Raw genomic sequence first — 16,454 nt, 5'->3', positions numbered from 1 at the left:
TGGGGATACACTATTAGGTGATTTCCATACAAAATCACATTCAATCTCGGTATAAAACATGTAGGTCCAGACCCTGTAATATGAAGGGAAAAATTAAAAAAAGGAGCACGTCTCAAATTGGAGGAGAAGCTCGGCGTAAATCTGTTCGGAGGTGAATCGGGCCAAGTGTACATATTTTTTAAGTATTGTGACGAATATTAGCATCGCTAAGCGATACTACCACCACTAAGCCGATACTAAGCAGCCACTCGTATGTACGTAGACAAATCAATCATCATCTACACACACACATACAAGACAGCGGGGAGCTACTCATAAACACATGTAACTATCAGCCGAAGTAGTACTCACATATACAGACGCATATGGCTATAAACTACAAATATATGTACATGTATATGGCTGGTAACCAAGCATGAAGTTCACGAAATTACTAGACCTTAGTAGAAATAAGCGAATGAAGCAACGGAGAGTATAAAAGCGGCATAAGCTGTGTAGTCAGTAAGCAGTTTGATTTAAGCACGCTATTGGTTGTGAAGTATAGGTGTTATTGTGAAGTACTTTCAAAGTAGTCTAATAAAGACAATTTTGCATTATTGAATATTGGAGTTATTTATTCAACAGTTTAGCGATTTGATCGTTTGCAGAGGGTGTAAAATAATCGGAGTTTCCTCTGAATTCGTTACAGTATTTTATATTGTTCCGGGCTTCCTAGTTTTGCCAGAATATGACCCATGTCGTCAGTGACAGACAGTACTTGCAGACTCACAACACGAGGATCGCTTTCTATTTTCATTAAGTAAACTTCGCTTCCCACGGTTCTATGTACCGAAGCGACTCAGAATTTTTTTCCCCGACCAAGGGCTGCTATTTCAGTGTAACTCCAACCCCACCCCATTAAGAAAACTTGCGGATTTATCGACGCTACTAATAAGCCTTATACATAAGAGGATATCTGAAAAAGATATGCCATTGCCAATGTTATTTTTTTTATAATAAGAGTCAGGTTAACCAGGATTAGCAATCCTAATCGACTTCACAGTTCGAAAAGGCATTAAAAACAAATAGACAGTTTCCAAGACCAAAACAATGACATACCAATTCTTAACATCGCATGTCTAATAACCAAGTTACAAAAAAAAAAACTTCGTCTGTATTTCGAAGCATTTAAAATATATAAAAAAATATTTCCTTAACTCTCTCAACGTAAACTTTATATTTGGGAGGGGCCTATTATATTTCGCTTACCTTTTTTAAAGTACCTTCTCCAGTGACTACCGTTGAAATAGCGCCATCATTGACATTGCCGCTACTCATGTTGTCGACATTATCGTTGTGCTTTACAACATTTAACGCTAATGAGTCCGCAGCATTAGCCAAATTTGCTGCAGTTACTACACCACTACTGCCGCCCATATTCGATGTTACACCAGTAACTGTGGCCGCTACAGCTGCAGCTGCAGCTGCTGCTACTGCAGCGACAGCATCACTCGATGCAATCGATGTTAGTAATTGTGAAGCTGCTGCCGCAGCGGCAGCTGCCGACTCTGATAGCGCAGTCGATGTGGATGGTGTCGCTATCGATGACGATAGTGATTGCGATTGCAGGGCAGCCACCGCTGATGATGGTGACGGTGTCACGGCAGTTGATGAAGATGTTGCGGCCAATGCCAACTCCTGATGCTGTGGTACAATGGAAACCAAATGTTGACGTAATTCAACAATATCGGGATCCTCATTTGAATGATCTGTATGTTGCTGCTGATGTTGGTGCTGATTTTGTGCTTCCAAATGCGCAGCAGCACCGGCAGTCGATGTACTTGCCACACCAGCTGCAGCGGCTGCTGCTGCTGCCACCAAAGTGCTATTCAAATTGAGGTGTTGCTGCTGCTGAAAATTGTGCAGCGACGTTTGTTGCTGATGATGAAGAGCAAGATTGGCAGCCACTGCGGCAGCACCCAAGTGCGACTGTGTGGCAGCAGCTGAAGACTGTGAATGCTCAATACTGCTACTACTGTTAGACGCATTTGATACCACATCGCTAAGACTAACGCTGCTAATTGATGAAACGTTACCAACAGTATTAACACCTACGGCGGATGTTAATGCCGTTGAAGTTGTCGTTGTGGAGTTCAAAGTATTCACACTGCTACTGCTGCCAAGTAAACCGCTATGTTGTGCACCTTGGGGTGGTGATTTTTGTTGCATAGATGATTGTTGTGACGGAGATTGTGATGGGCCATTCTTTTCGGTAACAGCTATAAGTGTAAAATATAAATAGCGCGACTTCAAAAGCAAAAAAACGAAAAACCTACATTTCATAACACTATTGTAGGTGTCATATTCATCTGCGAAATCTTCTTCCTCATTGAACCACATCTCTTCTTCGTCGTCCATTTGTCGCGGATCACGGCGGAAACGACTACGTATAATAGGTATGCCACTGTATTTAAGTGATAGTTAAAAGTTATATTTAAGTTAATCCTTTCATGTTTTCTTAATAAAATATTTATTTTGAATATGACCACTTACGTATCCAGCGACATCTTGTCGCGATCCTTTATTCGGTCTTGGTATTGATCGTAGCGATTCTTAAGATATTTAAATGTTTGTACATATTCGATTTCATCAAATATTTTACTGAAATTCTCCACAAAGTAGACGCAAAGTGTTTTGATGTCTTCTAGTTTTACAAACTCAAAAAGTTCCAATATAGCCGATTCGAGTAAATTATATCTGCCATTATTTCTAATGAATGCGTCAACAACTGGTGCAAATAAGTTACCTTTAACTATGTGCCTGTTTTCAAGAAATAAATATGTTGAAGTAATTTCACAAAAAAATTTAAAAAATAAACTAGAAATTTCAAATTATATAATTTTTTTTATTACGACAGATTTAAGATTAAAAGTCAAATGCAAGGTTATCACATCATTATTTACACTTAAAAATAAATAAATGTAAGGCGCGATAACCTCCGAAGAGATCTAAGGCCGAGCTTCTCTTCCAATTTGCGTCGTGCTCCTCTTGATTTTCCCTACAAATTGGCCGGACGGGAAACCTACATGTTTTATGCAGACTCCGAACGGCATCTGCAAAGCAAATAAGTTTTTACTGAGAGCTTTTCATGGCAGAACTACACCCGGAGCGCTTGCCAAACACTGCCGAGGGGCGGCCCCGCTTGGAAAGTTTCTTCTAATTGTAAAACCTTATTTCTAAAATTTTGATGTTGCTTTGTCCGGGGTGTGAACCCAGGGCATACGGTGTGGAAGGCGGAGCACGCTACCACCACACCGCGGTGGCCATATAAATATGAACCTCGGTAAGTTGTCCGCCTTTTAACTTTGATTCAACAACATAAGATACATATTTTCACCAGACGCATGCTATAGTCGATATTATATGTATGTATATCAAAATATTTACATATCTACCCAGGAAAATTCCACGAGTTTTGAATATAAAGTGCACAATTCATAAGAGCTATAATTATACAAGGGTATAACGGAAGAGAGCGCGTTTTATGGTGTGAGTTTGAATGTTTTTAGTAACGCTGAAAGTTTTTAGCATTACCGAAATGATCCGCAACACAATCTTGCACTAGTCCCGAAATAATCCCTAAACCAAATCCAAAGACATCCCGAACGAAACCCCGAAAAAGTGCGGAAATAGTTTCGAGATGATTCCAGAACGATAATCCCTAACAACAACATACCTAAACATTCCAAAAGTGATTCCGAAATAGCTATGGAAGACCCCGAAAAAAAATACCCAAATAATCCGGTTGAAATATTATTATTATGATAGTCCGGATGGATTCTAAGATAATCCAAAATTATACCGAAATCCTTCCAAATTGTGGCACAGCTTATGCGAATTTGTTACTTCTGGCAACACAAACTTATCTTGTATAGCTTTACAACGAAAATGGAAAAATGGTAAACTTGTAAACTTTTTCCTGATTTCGATTCAAGCACCAAGTGTTGTACCTTCTTCTTGTTGTAGCAGTTCTTTACCCCATCCAATAGGTACGATCACTTACAAATTGTCATCAATATCCTCTAACGGAAGTTCAAGTAAACTTGGAGGAAGGGTTGACCAAAGAGATAAGGATGTTAAGAGGCGTTGGTTCCCCATTGCAATTTAAAAGATGATTGGTGTTATGTTGGGACACGTTACAAGCAGGACATAGACAAGTTTAAGTAAGAGCTTAACCTATCACAGTATCCAGGTCAAAGTTGAGGTAGATGGACGCGCATCTCCCTGGGGAGCTTGTTCTTCTTAAGGGCGAGTTAAGGGTATTTTTCTATGAGAATAATGTTCACTGGGCAATTGATGGCATAGCAATTTGACTAATTTTCGGGGATGTATCGGAGGTCCTTTTTGTGCTAATTTTCTTCTTGAATGCCGAATGGGTTTTGACAAGCTGGCAGTTTTATCCAGTGTGTTTCTGTTAGGCTCGGAGACCATACTGTGGACGTCTAGCATACAAGCGCCAATTGCTTTATAAGTGGCAATGCGCGTTTCTTTTTTTTTGCCCCAAGTGCTGCCGGCAAGTACTTGAGGATTTTGTTACGGATCTAATCGAACGTCACACCCAGTATTTTTGGGTATAGGACAGTTTATAGCGTAGTGCCATCGACATAGATGTCCAATATGGTCGACATCTGCTTTATCAACTTTGCAAATAAGGTCTCCGAGAATTTGGTTAGTGACAGCGCCAAATTTCGCGAGATGAAAAAAGTGGAAAGACCCGAGAGATGACGTTAATTTTATATCATAGCTCATCAATGGATGGGCCGAGATCTGTTGACATTATCCTGCAGTCATCGGCGTAGGGCACAATGTTGTTGTTGCGTTAACAGTTCTTCGCCCCATTCAATGAGTGCGACCACTCACATATGTAACTGCTTCTGGTAGGGGAGGAAACTTCGATACGTAAAGTTAAACAAAAGTGTTTAATTTGCACCTTCTTCTTCTGTTTTTTTTTAGCAGCTTACCTATTATAAAACTCGTCTTTTAGTGCAATTATTTTCCTTAAAAGTCTAAGTGCGCCAAGTACGAGGAACGTATGTGTGCTTTTCATAAGCACAAGTATTCTCTTTAGGAGATCTTTTTGTATGATAAAGTTTTTAATATGATAAGTATGATGCTCCACACAAAATGACAATATATCCAAGACAATGCCAAGTAATTGTGCGGTTTGGTAGTCTTCGCTATCTGGACGATCACCGATTGTGTTAATAAGTAATGGAGCTAAGTTGTGATGAAAACAAAGAAGTAGGATTCAATAAATTTACATACACTTAAATTATTAGTTATTAAGCCCAAAAACGACCTACCAATCAGCGTTTGTATGCTATGCTTATAAAAGAAATTTAAAAAGTCTGCCTTTTCCGTAAGCATACTTTCGGGTTCCAATAATATCTTAATAATGCCCATTAATTGCACTGCAACCCCCAATTCTGGCTCTGAATCGCTCAACATTTGTTCTATAGCAATATTTAATAACATACGATCCTTTAAAAAATAAACAAAAAATAAATAAACATTACACATGTGTCTGTCTGTGTGTTTAATGGTGTATCAATTTGACATAATTAAGAGTTCATGATCTAAAAACCGCTATTAACAATTGTTATTTAATTTTGGTTATTATGTAAATGAAAAAAAAAAAATAATGTAAAACAAGCAAGGAAGGCTAAGTTCGGGTGTAACCGAACATTAAATACTCAGCTTAGAGCTTTGGAGACAAAATAAGGGAAAATAACCATATAGGAAAATGAACCTAGAACCCTGGAATGTGTTTGTATGACATGGGTATCAAACGGAAGGTATTAAAGAGTATTTTAAAAGAGAGTGGCCCTTAGTTGTATATGTGAAGGCGTTTTCGAGATATCGACCAACATGTGGACCAGGGCGACCCAGAACATCATATGTCGGGTACCACTAATTTTTTATATATGTAATACCACAAACAGTATTCCTGCCATGATTCCAAGGGCTTTCGATTTCGCCCTGCAGAACTTTTTCATTTTCTTCTACTTAATATGGTACGTGTCACACCCATTTTACAAAGTTTTTTCCAAAGTTATATTTTGCGTCAAAAAACCATCCAATCACCATGTTTCATCCCTTTTTTCATATTTAGTACAGAATTATGGCATTTTTTCATTTTTCGAAATTTTCGATATCGAAAAAGTGGGCGTGGTCATAGTCGTGAACTAACTTTAGTAAAGATATATCGATTTTTGCTCAAGTTATCGTGTTAACGGCCGAGCTGAAGACCAGACGGTCGACTGTGCATAAAAACTGGGCGTGGCTTCAACCGATTTTGCCCATTTCCACAGAAAATAGTTATCGTCGTAGAATCTATGCCTATACCAAATTTCACAAAGATTGGTAAATTTTTGTTCGACTTATGGCATTAAAAGTATTCTAGACGAATTAAATGAAAAAGAGCGCTGCCACGTCCATTTTGAATCTTTCTTTTATTTTTGTATTTTGTTGCACCATAGCATTACTGAAGTTTAATGTTGACATAATTTACTTATATACTGTAAAGATATTCAATTTTTTGTTAAAATTTGACTTAAACAAAATTTTTTTTTTTAAAGTGGGCGTGTTCGTCATCCTATTTTGCTAATTTTTATTTAGCGCACATATAGTAATAGGAGTAACGTACCTGCCAAATTTCATCACGATATCTTCAACGACTGCCAAATTACAGCTTGCAAAACTTTTAAATTACCTTCTTTTAAAAGTGGGCGGTGTCACGCCCTTTGTCGAAAATTTTACTATTTTTCTATTCTGCGGCATAAGGTCAACCCATCTACAAAGTTTCATCGCTTTATCCGTCTTGTGTAATGAATTATCGCACTTTTTCGGTTTTTCGAAATTTTCGATACCGAAAAAGTGGGCGTGGTTATAGTCCGATTTCGTTCATTTTAAATATCGATCTGAGATGAGTACCCAGGAACTGACATACCAAATTTCATTAAGATACCTCAAAATTTACTCAAGTTATCGTGTTTACGGACGGACGGACGGAAGGACATGGCTAAATGAATTTCTTTTTTCGCCTAGATCATTTTGATACATATATAGAAGTCTATATCTATCTCGATTAGTTTATGCCGTTACGGATTACCGTTATGCGAACAAAATTAATATACTCTGTGAGCTCTGCTCAGCTGAGTATAACAAGCATTTACTGGTATATTGCGATTAATTATATTCTATTCTATTCTTCAGAGGTTTCGCCGGCATTCGTACCCAGTATAACATGCAATTAAAGACGCAGTTCCTAAAACTAGGGAAATCTGCTGATATTAGTTTGCTTACTTACTCGATCATTAACTTACGGTTTTTACCATATCGAAATACAAAACTTAGAGAATCAGAGAATATCAGATCACGAAACAATTTGTATACTGCCTGTACAAAAAAACTACAAAATGAGAGTGTATGATAACCGCTTATGCTGAGACAACTATACGGGGGAAATTTTATTAAACCACCTTAGAAACTATAATCTGGCCGAACTTACAAACTGTGACATCGATGAGAAAGACGTAATGGATACGATCATATTTGAAAAGCAAGTTCAAATCATACTAATGAATAAGTGGTACGATCGTGAGCTTACAGAACTGAACAAGCAAAAATATGAACTTAACAAGTTGGCAAAGATATCAAACTCATGGGAGAATTACAATGATATAAAACGACACTACAAAAGAGTAATCAAGCTTAGAAAGAAGAAATATATGGAGAATAAAATCACAATCAACAGTAACAACCAAAGGTTGATGTGGAAATGTCTAAAAGATGCTGTAAATATGAACAACGAGAATTCTCAAATAAATGAGTTCTTATAAACAAAACTTATGTTGAGGAAGATTATGAAATTGCAAGGCAATTAAATCAGTTTTTTGTTGAGAGTGTAAGAATAATCCGTAGTAGTATTGAAACCAATATGCCAGTTGAAGCTGAGGTAGACATAAATGGAAATTTATTTGAACTTAAAAATGTAAATGTGGAGCAGTTCATGCGTACAGCGGCAACATTACAAAATAAATATGGTGGAAAAAAATTATTAACAGAAGGTGTCTTCAAAGATAGTATGGTATACTTTCGATTCTATTGTACTAGCATAGTTAATGAAAGATTTAGTAGTGGTGTTTTTCCAGCATTCTGGAAAACGTCTGCAATTATACCAGTAGAAAAGGTTAAAGGAGCAGTAAAACCAGAAGAAATACGACCAATAAATACGTTACCTAGCGATGAAAAAATAATAGCGAAAATTGTAAAAGAATAGCTGCTCGAATATGTAAATAAATATGAAATTATTATTAGCGAGCAATAAGGGTTAAATCAAAACACTCCTGTGAAACCGCACTCAACATGGTGATAGCAGAGTGGAAAGAAGGAATGTCGTGCAAACTAGTAACAGTCTCAGTTTTTCTTGACCTTAAAAGAGCATTTGAAACTATTGACAGAGATACGAAGTTCAGGAAATTATATAACATCGGCGTCCGAAATACAGCTTTAAAGTAATTCAATAGTTACCTTACAGGAAGAAAACAGCAACTGTAATTAGAAATAGGTTTACCACAGGTATCAGTACTAGCCGCGATTTTGTTCATAATATAAAACTTGTTTGAGTCACTGTAAAATAAGACTATTTGCAGATGATGCATTGTTGACGATAAGCTGTCCATCCATAACTGAAGCCATATCAAAAATACAAGCGGATATAGACTCTGTATATAAATGGCTATGGCTAAACAAGCTCAAAATTAATATTGAGAAAACAAAATGGATGGTTACGAGTAAAATCCACTCTGGAGTTGACAATGTTACCCTAAAAATAGCAAATATCCCATTAGAAAGAATAAATCAAATAAAATACTTAGGAGTTATAATAGACGAAAGATTAAAGTTTGATAAGCATCTTAAATATGTAGACGGGAAAGTTTCAAAGAAGATAGGTTTTATGAACAATGATTTATAAGTCTATCGTTGAACCTCATTTTATATATTGCCCAACGATTCTATTTACCATAGCTGATTCAAGTATAAATAAGTTGTAGAAAAAACAAAATACGGTGATGCGATTTATTCTAAAGAAACGTTTTGACACTCCCATACAAGAGCTACTAAACAGCTTGAACTGGATTAGTGTGAAACAGCTTGTGTTATATTATACTTTGAAATTCATACACAATATGAAATTAGGAGGCCTACCGAATTATCTAAATGATCGCGTAAAATACAACAACGATGTCCATAACTATAACACAAGAAACAAATAATTTCCACTTGCCAATTGTAAAATCCGAATTTGATAAAAAGAGTATATCTTTTGAGGGATTAAGAGAATACAATGAACTACCTAGGGACTTAAAAGATTGTAAAAATATGAAAGAGTTCAAGAGGCTATTATACGAATATTGTAAAGGAGTACCTATTAGGTAAAAAAGAAATACATTTTATAAATCAAAATCAATTATGCAAAATCCAAAAACTGTACAATGTATAAATGTGATCTCATATATTTAATCTAAGTCCAAAGACTGTAATAAATAAATAAATAAAAATAGCAATATATTAGTAAATGTTTGTCCAGTTTTCCTTAATAACAAAAAATTATAATTGAATAACAATTATTATTAACCGATATTAAGCTCAAAAATTCTATAAAATTACATATTTGTATTTGTATTTCATTCCACAACTTTCTTACCCCTTCTGTTCGATTAACCTGTTGCAGTGTATAGTTACGCACCACCAATGGCGAGAACTCTACAATTGCTGTGAGTATGTCGATTGAGGCTGCCTTGGTCTTTTGATCATTCATTACCAATGTTATCTCTAGTGCTTGCAATATACCCAAACAAGTAAGGGTCTTGTAGAAAGAGTCTTTACCTTGCGGTTGTAGGTTTTGTGCATAATTGCAAAATTCCTTTAAGAACAACACAATATCGCGGCGTTTGGCATCGCTGGTATTAGGATCTGTTAAAAGTGTAAACATATCGACCAAAAAACGTTCATCCTCTTGTATAAGTGTTACAATTTCCACTTTATTGAAAAATATAAAACTGGACAGTGTGTTTAGCATATTGTCTTCGACAAATACCGATGGCGTGGGCAATATAATATCTTGTATGTATTGTACACGAAATGTTTGATGTATTTTAGCGAGCAGATCTTGATTTTTAATCGGTACTGCTTCACGGAACTTAGCCCATTGTTTTAAATACTGACGATGTTTCTTTGGTTGTGTAGAACTTGGATCATACTCCAGGCAGCCAACCACATCAAATATAGTATCTTCGGCAAACATTATTTCAAACAATGCATTTTTGTTTAAAAGAAAAATGTTTTTAAATATCTCAAATAGATGATGCAAGCCCTCAGTATTGTCAAGATCCTCGCATACATGGAATAAATTTAATAATTTTTTTATATAATTTTCTGATTCTAATGCCATGGAAAGTTTTTCTTTTCGCAACGGTGTGGTTAAACAATTTTGTATTGTCTCGGATATCTCTTCAAGACGTGCCAGCTCACACGGCGGCAATTCAATTGGTGGTGCCGTATCAGACATATCTTCGAAGCGTTCATCTTCAGATTCTTCAACGATATCCTGTGTTATTTCAACTGACGGATCTTTGCCTTGAACCTAAAACAAACATGCGTTTTTTGTGAATTTTAAGTGTATATTTTATGTTTAAACTTCGTTTACCTGACAAATCTTCTCCCATATTTCATCACAACCAGCTTTCTCTTGGAAACTTAGTGCCAAATCAAAATTATCACCTTCCGACCATACAATCAAGGTGTCCTGTTGTTTTTGGTAGGCGGTATCAGGTTGAATTTTACTTTCTAAAAGTAAAGATCCATCCGACTCGGCACGTACCAACAATGAAATACCTATCGAATGAATACAAGCTAAGTATAATAAAAAAAAAAAAAAAAAAAAAATCAAAAATATTAAACAATAATTCACCTTTCAACCTATCTACATAATTCGATGATACATGGCCTGTGCCACGATCATCCCATTGTCGCTCCGCATTCAAAGCGTACAATTTAACTCGTCGGCGGGTATCTGTGGTCATATTTTCTTCCAAATTGCCTTCTCTTAATCTTTTTAATTTTACTTTGAGTTTACGTTTTAATATATTATTACCAACAAATTCCAGTGTGTGATCTGCAGCTATATCGCACTTTTCAGTCTGCAACATAAAAATCTAAGAGTTAACAATACTACATATTAGGCTATTTGTTAAAATGCCTTTTATTTGTATAAATAAAATACATACACTTTAAATGCTTTATTTGTAGTTAGCCGGTTGCACTGCTCTCGATTCCTTCTATACTGGCAGACAAAAGACGACAAATTAATTAATACACAAAGGCCTGTTATTCCCGCTGCTAATGGCAGCTAAAAAACAAACGTTTTTACATACTAAATACGCCAAATTGTACGATTATTAAACTTACGAAAGCTTATTTTACTGGGGCTTTGAATTTAGAATTCAAATTTCATAATAGTTTTCAAAATCATTGTTTTTCAACAATTTTCTCAATTTTCGACATACATTGGAGTAGCGTCCGGGTGGCGAAAATAGTCTGAAAAAAAAAAGGAAAAGAAATATACACATTTTATTAGAAAGAGAATACTTTTTTATTTTGATATATTATGAAAAAACTGATAAGGTAAGGAAATCGCAACATCTTAAAATATTACATATTTTTGACCTTTTCAATGTATGATAACCTTTTTAGATTTTTGTGATGTATCATAATCGATCAAAAGCCCAATATTTGATTGAGGTCTTTTGAATTTCAGGTGACTATAGATATATATTTAGTGTGTCGACGCCCATATTGAAATTTTTGAGGCGATGGAATTTGGAGTTACGTAAATATGTCATGAAGATTGTTTTTTTATTTTTTTTTAATTTGCCATCACAGAAAGATTCTCACGGATGAAATATGGTGAAGAAGAAACGTATGTCTATCGTCAGCCGAAAAACAAACGATTATTGTACGAGTGGGCCGGTGCTCATCTCGTCTTTTGAGATGTTTGATGCTGCTTTAGACTGCATAGCGAGTAGGAGGCGTTCGCAGAATGGATGGCCACATCCAAAAATGTGGCAGATTTAACGTTGTTAGATCACTGCAGTGTGGCGAGCTGCTAATGCAAAGATATTGCTGGGCGGGAAAGCCCCCCAACACAGGTTTATGGTTGAAAAGGTTGGCCACAGCCCTAAATTGTGGAATAAAACGGAGCGAAATTGAAGAATAACGAGGAAGATTATACAACGAAGGGAGTTATTAGAAGTTGTATACCACAGTAGCAAATAACGATGAATATGTGGGCATATATAAAGTAGCAAATAATGCAGAACAAAGTTGCATAAAACTGAATAGAACGTTTAGCTGGGTTCAGTTGGAACATGATCTTAAACGCACAAGTACATGTGACTAGCGAGATGTGTCTTGTTGCGCAAGTGGTTTAGTACCATGATTAGTGAAGATGTATCTTGTGAGTGTTTGTGTCGTAAGTACTTGTGAGCATCACTGTCTGATAATACCAAATATCAGATAGTTTTATTCACAAGGAATTATATGACGCTCTCACTCTAGGGAACATTTAAGTAGCTATTCATGCTTAAGGAAAGACACTTGCGCTGATAGATTACATCGGTAGTTGGTTCACGGCGAACGGGCGTTTTTGATCATAACATGTGGTGCATAGCGTTGGAGGGAGGTGCCGCCTTCAAGCAATGTCTGAGCAAAATCAGCTCCGTCGTTAACAATGTATTATACATTGTTGTAACACTGCAGGACAGAAAAGGTTGGTCACATTCCTAAATTGCGACAAAAACACAAATCTCGATCTGATTGACCTGACAATCAGATACCCGAGATTATAAAATCAAGAAAGAGGGAAACTGAGGCAAGCACGGAACTCGGGGTGGAGTTGCCGTGCAACCGGGTGCCATTACCCGAAAATGGAAGAGGAGGATGGATAGTCCTCCTCGGCCAAACCAAGACTGGTTGACTTGAACACCCCAGCTCACCGATTGGTATCAACTTGTTGGGCCGAAGATCAACGGACATTGATCTGTGTTTTACACCGGAGGTAGGTCTACGAAGACAGGGACTCCTGTAAGCACTTATCGACTGTCCAAATTTAACTGGCTTATCATGATTATTTACAGAGATATTATATATATGTAAAAGTGGGCGCGGTTTATATACAATTGAAAAAATTTCTTGCTGACATAGATATTTCTAATAATGTAATAAAATCAACAATAAACACAGGAGAAACAACGGAAACAATTAAAACAAGTAAGGGCGGGACTGTCTTGAGCAGAAAAAAAATCCAATAAATTTAAAAAAATGCATTTTAAATGTTTAAAGAGTTTTGATGGTCCCCGTAATGAAAAAATTGTTGGTGTCAATTTGTTAGTGTATTTATTTTTTATTTATTAGTCTACAAATTAACAATTATGCCCGGTTTATCAGTGGTTGGTTAAGCTAAGCTTAAACTAAATTTGCCTAAACTCTAGTTAAATTTAAACTCCAGTTTAACTACTGAGCAGTTTTTCACTCACAGTTTAAGGCCGCCTTTGGGAAGGCTTTTTTGTACGGCAACATTGGTTTTTTATTATCTAGATAATTTGTAGATACGGAAACAGCTGGATTTTGTTTACCCAACAAACATGGAAAAAAATTCTCCGGCGAAATATATATCTAGTTCCGGAAGTGCTAGCCAACATCATTATTTAATTATTCTTAAACCAGATAGTTTTCGAGTTGATATCCAACTTCATTCTCCAGTCACTATCCAATCTTTGAGAAATTTTGGAAAATTAAAAGTTTTGATTATTATCCTAATTTCGAGAGATTTTGAGAAATGTACAGTTCTCAAATGAATATTCAACCCATTTCTCCAGTTGATATCTTACATTATATATCGAGTTGAGGTGGAGTTGATAAAAGTCTCCAAGAAGGTACCACCAAAACCAACAGCTGTTTATTGTAAGAAATAAACACCTGGCTGATAGCAGTAATGAACGTGATTAATCAAGAATAAATTATATAGGCGGCCGCCGTGGTGTGATGGTAGCGTGCTTCGCCTTCCACATCGAAGATCCTACATAAACATCATTGAATCCAGGCATGCTTAACGAACGAAACGATATCATTTCGTTACGATAATCAACGTTAATAAACGAAACGAAAACGATTTGACGATCTTAACGTTAATAAACGAAACGAAGTGACTTCGATTCGTTTATTAGCGTTGATTATCGTAACGAAATGATATCGTTTCGTTCGTTAAGCATGCCTGATTGAATCTTACATTTGAGTCCAGTTGGAGAACCACACGTTGTTAATTACATTTTTTTTTTTCAACTTAAGTAATAGCATATTTTGCTTTATAAAGACTTCCCTCTTTTGCTGAGTACGCTATGATTCTCGAGTTGAGCCACTGTTTCGAAACAACTCTTGAGATTTTAGAAGTATGCCTAGTTATCAAAATGAGCTCTAATGGTACTCAAGTCCAAATGCTTTTGGGTATATTCAACGCCATTTCGTACGAACGTAAATAACTGATAGGTTAACTAGAGTTTAAACCTGGAAGATCGGCCGCTTAAGCTCAGCTTAAACTTCAGTTAAAGTAGACTGAACAACTGCAGAATAAGTTTAAGCGTAGTTTAACTGACAAACTGAGTTGAGCTGTACTGAAATATCGGGCCTTAATCAGACTAAATATATGTAGTTACGGATTACAGATAAATTACAGAAACACTCAAATTGAACAAAATTATATTATAAAATATGTATATATATTATTAAATCAGTTGTCGGGATGGACTGTGATGCCGAGCAACGGGAATTGATTATTAGTGCTGTCGGAATGGACGTGATTTCGAGCAGCTGATGTATATTTAACACACAATGAGTAGGGCTGCGATGTCCGGGAGGTTGGAACGGACGTGATTCTAAGCCAACCGCCCAAAGTTACTGAAGCTGGTGATAAAGAGTGGGAGGTTGGAAAGGACGCGATTCCAAGCCACCCACCCAGATCATTGCGTATTTAAGGTAGTCAGCAGATATTTTTTATTACGTGGAGTGAGTAACACGTATCAATGTTTTTGCAGTGCTTATTGAAGTCAGTACACAGACAACGAAGAGGTTCGTGCATTTCAAAATTCGATCTGCATGTGCTTATATGAAGCGGTTGAAAATGTCTAGATGGTATAAAGGGAACATTAAATAAAATTTCACCAAGCAGAAAAGGGCTATTTACCATCCCTCTAATAAGTTTTACTACAAATAACACACCTACCATCTCCCTACGACTCCGTAACGTAGGAAGCTGAATAAGTTTTATACGGCAGGAGTAGGGAGGAAGAATCCTTGAGGGGTCCCATGGTAAGTCCCTTAGCGCAAAAATCAGGAATTGCTTTTGAACCGACTCGAATTTGTCGCAGTGCGTCTGGTAACGAGGGTTCCAGATTATCGAAGCGTATTCTAATTTGGCGGACCAAAGATATAAAGAGAGTTTTAGTAAAATATGGATAAATCAGTTTCAGTGCCAGCGAGTGCTTGGTGAGAATTTGGGTGTTTTGGGGTGTTAGGGGAGTAAAAAAATACATTGGAAATATCGTACGCTTCGTCTTAAACGATATTCATCGCAAGAAGCATTGTAAATTTTACCAAGTAGCGCAACTAACAGCTGATCGGTGAAAATTCGCACATTCACACGCACAGTTCTCGACTCAGTTTCAAAAACAACTTTAGATTATTTAATTCAAATTTTAAAGTGAGATAATCCTTACAAATTTATGTATACAGAATATATATGGCGTTTCTGTTGTTATTAAAACAATAGTTTTATTTATATTAAAGCTTTTATCATTTTTTTTTTAACTTTGAAAAATCTCCGAACACCATTCCTTCATTATATAACATTCGACTGCCTAGTCCACTGCCTTTCACTCTATTCGCAACATAACCTCTACTTAAGCTGCCAAACTATATAGTAAACAATGGCAAGAAGGTTGCGGAAACACTAAACAACTGAAATGAAAATATTCTCTCTCAACCTCGAAAACCAATTTCCAAACTGTGTTGCAATAGTACGAAAACAAAAACATGCATTTTTTGGCAAGAAATACGAAAAACGGAATAATCATAGACTGAAGTCGACTTTATGCTAAGCAGCGCATTATTGACATTCATTTCGCCTTCACATACATTAACTATATGCAAGCCGATTCATTTTGCAATATATACATAAAAGTATTTAAAAAAAGTATTTTTATAGTAGCATTAGAGGAAGTAGTAGTAGAAAAACGTACTACTGCACGTTTCGTATACAATCGTGGGAAAACGAAACCATTTTCAGACTTGTTGGCAGT

The 16,454-nt window shown here is 36.3% G+C and overlaps 1 protein-coding gene across 7 annotated transcripts in view; it reads right to left on the bottom strand.

The window, feature by feature from the left end:
- Window positions 1-16,454, bottom strand: part of flfl (serine/threonine-protein phosphatase 4 regulatory subunit 3 flfl) — a 74,605-nt gene that overhangs the window by 15,023 nt on the left and 43,128 nt on the right. For 6 of the 7 annotated variants that reach the window (XR_010949182.1, XR_010949183.1, XM_067763399.1 and 3 more), the window contains 10 exons: window positions 11,512-11,640; window positions 11,331-11,452; window positions 11,015-11,258; window positions 10,751-10,938; window positions 9,749-10,687; window positions 5,343-5,520; window positions 5,001-5,256; window positions 2,533-2,799; window positions 2,316-2,443; window positions 1,249-2,258 (listed from right to left, as the gene is read on the bottom strand). Coding sequence is in view for 5 of the 7 variants with exons in the window: in XM_067763399.1 (XP_067619500.1) it covers window positions 1,249-2,258; window positions 2,316-2,443; window positions 2,533-2,799; window positions 5,001-5,256; window positions 5,343-5,520; window positions 9,749-10,687; window positions 10,751-10,938; window positions 11,015-11,252 (3,204 nt within the window). In the remaining 2 variants the exon portion in view is untranslated. The remainder of the gene's footprint in view (window positions 1-1,248; window positions 2,259-2,315; window positions 2,444-2,532; window positions 2,800-5,000; window positions 5,257-5,342; window positions 5,521-9,748; window positions 10,688-10,750; window positions 10,939-11,014; window positions 11,259-11,330; window positions 11,453-11,511; window positions 11,641-16,454) is intronic. The other variant, XM_067763401.1, reaches the window with a different exon arrangement.

Source organism: Eurosta solidaginis, chromosome 1, assembly GCF_040869045.1.
Source record: "Eurosta solidaginis isolate ZX-2024a chromosome 1, ASM4086904v1, whole genome shotgun sequence".
In the NCBI taxonomy this organism is placed as follows: domain Eukaryota; kingdom Metazoa; phylum Arthropoda; class Insecta; order Diptera; family Tephritidae; genus Eurosta; species Eurosta solidaginis.
This window is presented reverse-complemented; position numbering and strand designations above follow the sequence as displayed.